The sequence below is a fragment of the Dipodomys ordii genome, unplaced genomic scaffold, assembly GCF_000151885.1.
Source record: "Dipodomys ordii isolate 6190 unplaced genomic scaffold, Dord_2.0 Scaffold129, whole genome shotgun sequence".
NCBI lineage: Eukaryota > Metazoa > Chordata > Mammalia > Rodentia > Heteromyidae > Dipodomys > Dipodomys ordii.
The window spans coordinates 1,165,397-1,168,303 of NW_012267345.1; the positions used below are offsets into that span (position 1 = coordinate 1,165,397).

General features: G+C 62.8%; 1 protein-coding gene across 1 annotated transcript in view; it reads right to left on the reverse strand.

Annotated features, from left to right (window-relative positions):
* The window catches only part of Gata5 (GATA binding protein 5), an 11,452-nt gene extending 11,002 nt beyond the window's left edge, over nucleotides 1-450 (reverse strand). Inside the window, exon 1 of the mRNA XM_013030346.1 lies at nucleotides 279-450. Within this exon, the coding sequence (XP_012885800.1) occupies nucleotides 279-450 (172 nt within the window). The remainder of the gene's footprint in view (nucleotides 1-278) is intronic.
* Between the last annotated feature and the right edge of the window lie 2,457 nt (nucleotides 451-2,907).

Below are 2,907 nucleotides of genomic sequence, written 5' to 3' on the forward strand. Positions count from 1 at the left end.
CAGGGGTGCCACGTGACCCGGGCGGGCCGCCTGTGGGGCCGGCGCGGGGGGTCACTCGGGCCACCCGCGGAGGAGCGAGGAGAGGGCCAGGGCGGCTGGGGGCACGGACTTCACCCGTCCATCCCTCTGTCCATACGCAGCCCCAGCGCCCCGCGATCCCTCCCCTCCGGGCTTCGTGGCTGGCTGCGCGATCTGAGGCTGAGGCCACGACCCGGCCCGGCCACGCCTGCGGCTGTGGACCCGCGAGGCTGGGGGGGGGGGGTTGTCGCTTTCCGCACTCCCACAGGAGCTCAGGATCTGCTCAATTGTGCGGACCGCCGGCCTGGCTCGGGCAGTGTAGCGCCCACCGGGCACACTGGCTGGGTATACCACTGGCCAGCCTGTGCTCTCGTCCCTGGGAGCCTCACAGTGTCCCCGGAGCACCAGTCCCAACGGGGCCCCGCGGGCCATGGGGCCAGCCCCAGAGGGCCTTGGGGCCCTGAAACTCCCAGCGCCCAGCCGATGGTAAGGCCGTCAGGGAGGTAAGACCCTCAGGGACTCGGGCAGCGTCTCTGCCAGGGGCAGGAGATGGCCAAAGCGAGGCCCGGCGTGCAGGGCATCCCCCCCACCCACGGTGGCTTGGGTCTCCTGGCGGCACCATTAGGTCCCAGATGGATATCACAGTGCCCAGAAGACCAGAGCGGCCCTGGGCATCGCCCCAGCTCAGGTGGGCTCAGGGGGTGGGGGAAGGCTGGGCTGTCTCTTGGGATTAAGGGTGGGGGTGGAGTCTGGCTGGAAGCCGGGAAGGACTGGGGGGCAGGCACAACCCCCACTTGTACTCTAGGCCTGGTGGCTTCACCAAGAGATCAAGACTGCGAGGAGACAGGCTGGGGTGCAGGAATCTGCCCCCTCCAGCCCTTGCCCTTCACCCTTCAACCCCGCCCCACACACCTCCCCCAACTCCACTCCTCTAGTTCTACTACACGCAGAACACTGTTGCAGGCTTTGTCTGTGTGGGGAGCTTCCTCACCTTTGAAGGGACCCCAAGAACTCCAGGCCCTGCAGCTAGAGAGCTCTGTGTTCCCATCCCAGAGTCACAGCTGTGCTGCTTTGCTGTGCTGAATTCTGGATCCTTAGCAAAAAGGGGAGCTGCTCCTGGGAGCTGGCATGAAGTAAAGAGGGGCAGGTGACTTGCTGGGGGCTGAGCACCCCACAAAGAAAGTTCTGGAGGAAAAGGATAGACATGGAAAACCTGGGCTCCTGCTCCCACGCTGCAGAAGGACTTGGAGTTTTTGCTTGGAATACAATCTGTGAAGACCAGAAGTAGAAAGGAGCATATTTACCTGGAGAGCTCACCTTTTAGTTCCCACACTAACCTCTCTAGGGAGCAGATACTGTTAATACTTCTGCTTAGGAAGGAGGGCTTCTAGGAGTGGGGACCAGGATCAACGGGGGAGGGGCGCACCTGGCCTGACACTGGCTGTGATAGTATCTGATGCCTTAACTGGACCCTTCTTGATTCACACCCCAAAGCCCAGGTCTCAGCACTGTGACGTGGGCTCCCGGCCCCTCAGGAGGGAGCAGGCTCCATGTCAGGCGCCTGGCCCGGCAGCCCGGCTCCATTTCCTGCTGTCCAAGTGGTGACGCCCTGCTCTTCCAGACCCTCCCGGCTCGGCTGTCTGGCTGCGGGGGGTCTGGCAGTGGGACACTAGCGCCTGCCCCCACAGTGACGTTGGGGAGGAATTAGTGGGACCAGGGACCAGGAACGCCTGGCCTGGCCTGGGTGGAGGGCTGGCACTCGGCACACCTTGGTGAGGCCTCCCTCCAGCAGGTGGATGGAGGGGAGCCCTGGAGCCAGGGCCACACTGCTGTGAGCAGAGGGACAGGAGGGGCTTTTGCCTGGCCCATCATGACCTCACACTGCCCCCTGTCATGACGTCACACTGCCCCACCTCCCAGCCCATCAGGATGTCACACTGCCCCTGTCATGACGCCACACTGCCCCTGTCATGACGTCACACTGCCCCCCAACTGTCATGACGCCACGCTGCCCCTGTCATGATGTCACACTGCCCGTCACGATGTCACACTGCCCCTGTCATGACGTCACACTGCCCCCCAACTGTCATGACGTCACACTGCCCTGTCATGACTTCACACTGCCCCCCAACTGTCATGATGCCACGCTGCCCCTGTCACGATGTCACACTGCCCCTGTCATGATGTCACACTGCCCCTGTCATGACGTCACACTGCCCCTGTCATGACGTCACACTGCCCCTGTCATGACGTCACACTGCCCCTGTCATGACGTCACACTGCCCCCAACTGTCATGACGTCACACTGCCCCTGTCACGATGTCACACTGCCCCTGTCGTGACATCACACTGCCCCTGTCACGATGTCACACTGCCCCCTGTCATGACGTCACACTGCCCCACCTCCCAGCCCATCAGGATGTCACACTGCCCCTGTCATGACGTCACGCTGCCCCCCAACTGTCATGACGCCACGCTGCCCCTGTCATGACGTCACACTGCCCCTGTCATGATGTCACACTGCCCCCCAACTGTCATGACGTCACACTGCCCCTGTCATGACGCCACACTGCCCCTGTCACGACGTCACACTGCCCCCAACTGTCATGACGTCACACTGCCCCTGTCATGACGCCACACTGCCCCTGTCATGACGTCACACTGCCCCCGCCTGTCATGACGTCACACTGCCCCTGTCACAATGTCACACTGCCCCTGTCATGATGTCACACTGCCCCCACCTGTCATGACGTCACACTGCCCCTGTCATGACGTCACACTGCCCCTGTCACGATGTCACACTGCCCCCACCTGTCATGACGTCACACTGCCCCACCTTCCAGCCCATCAGGATGTCACACTGCCCCTGTCATGACGTCACACTGCCCC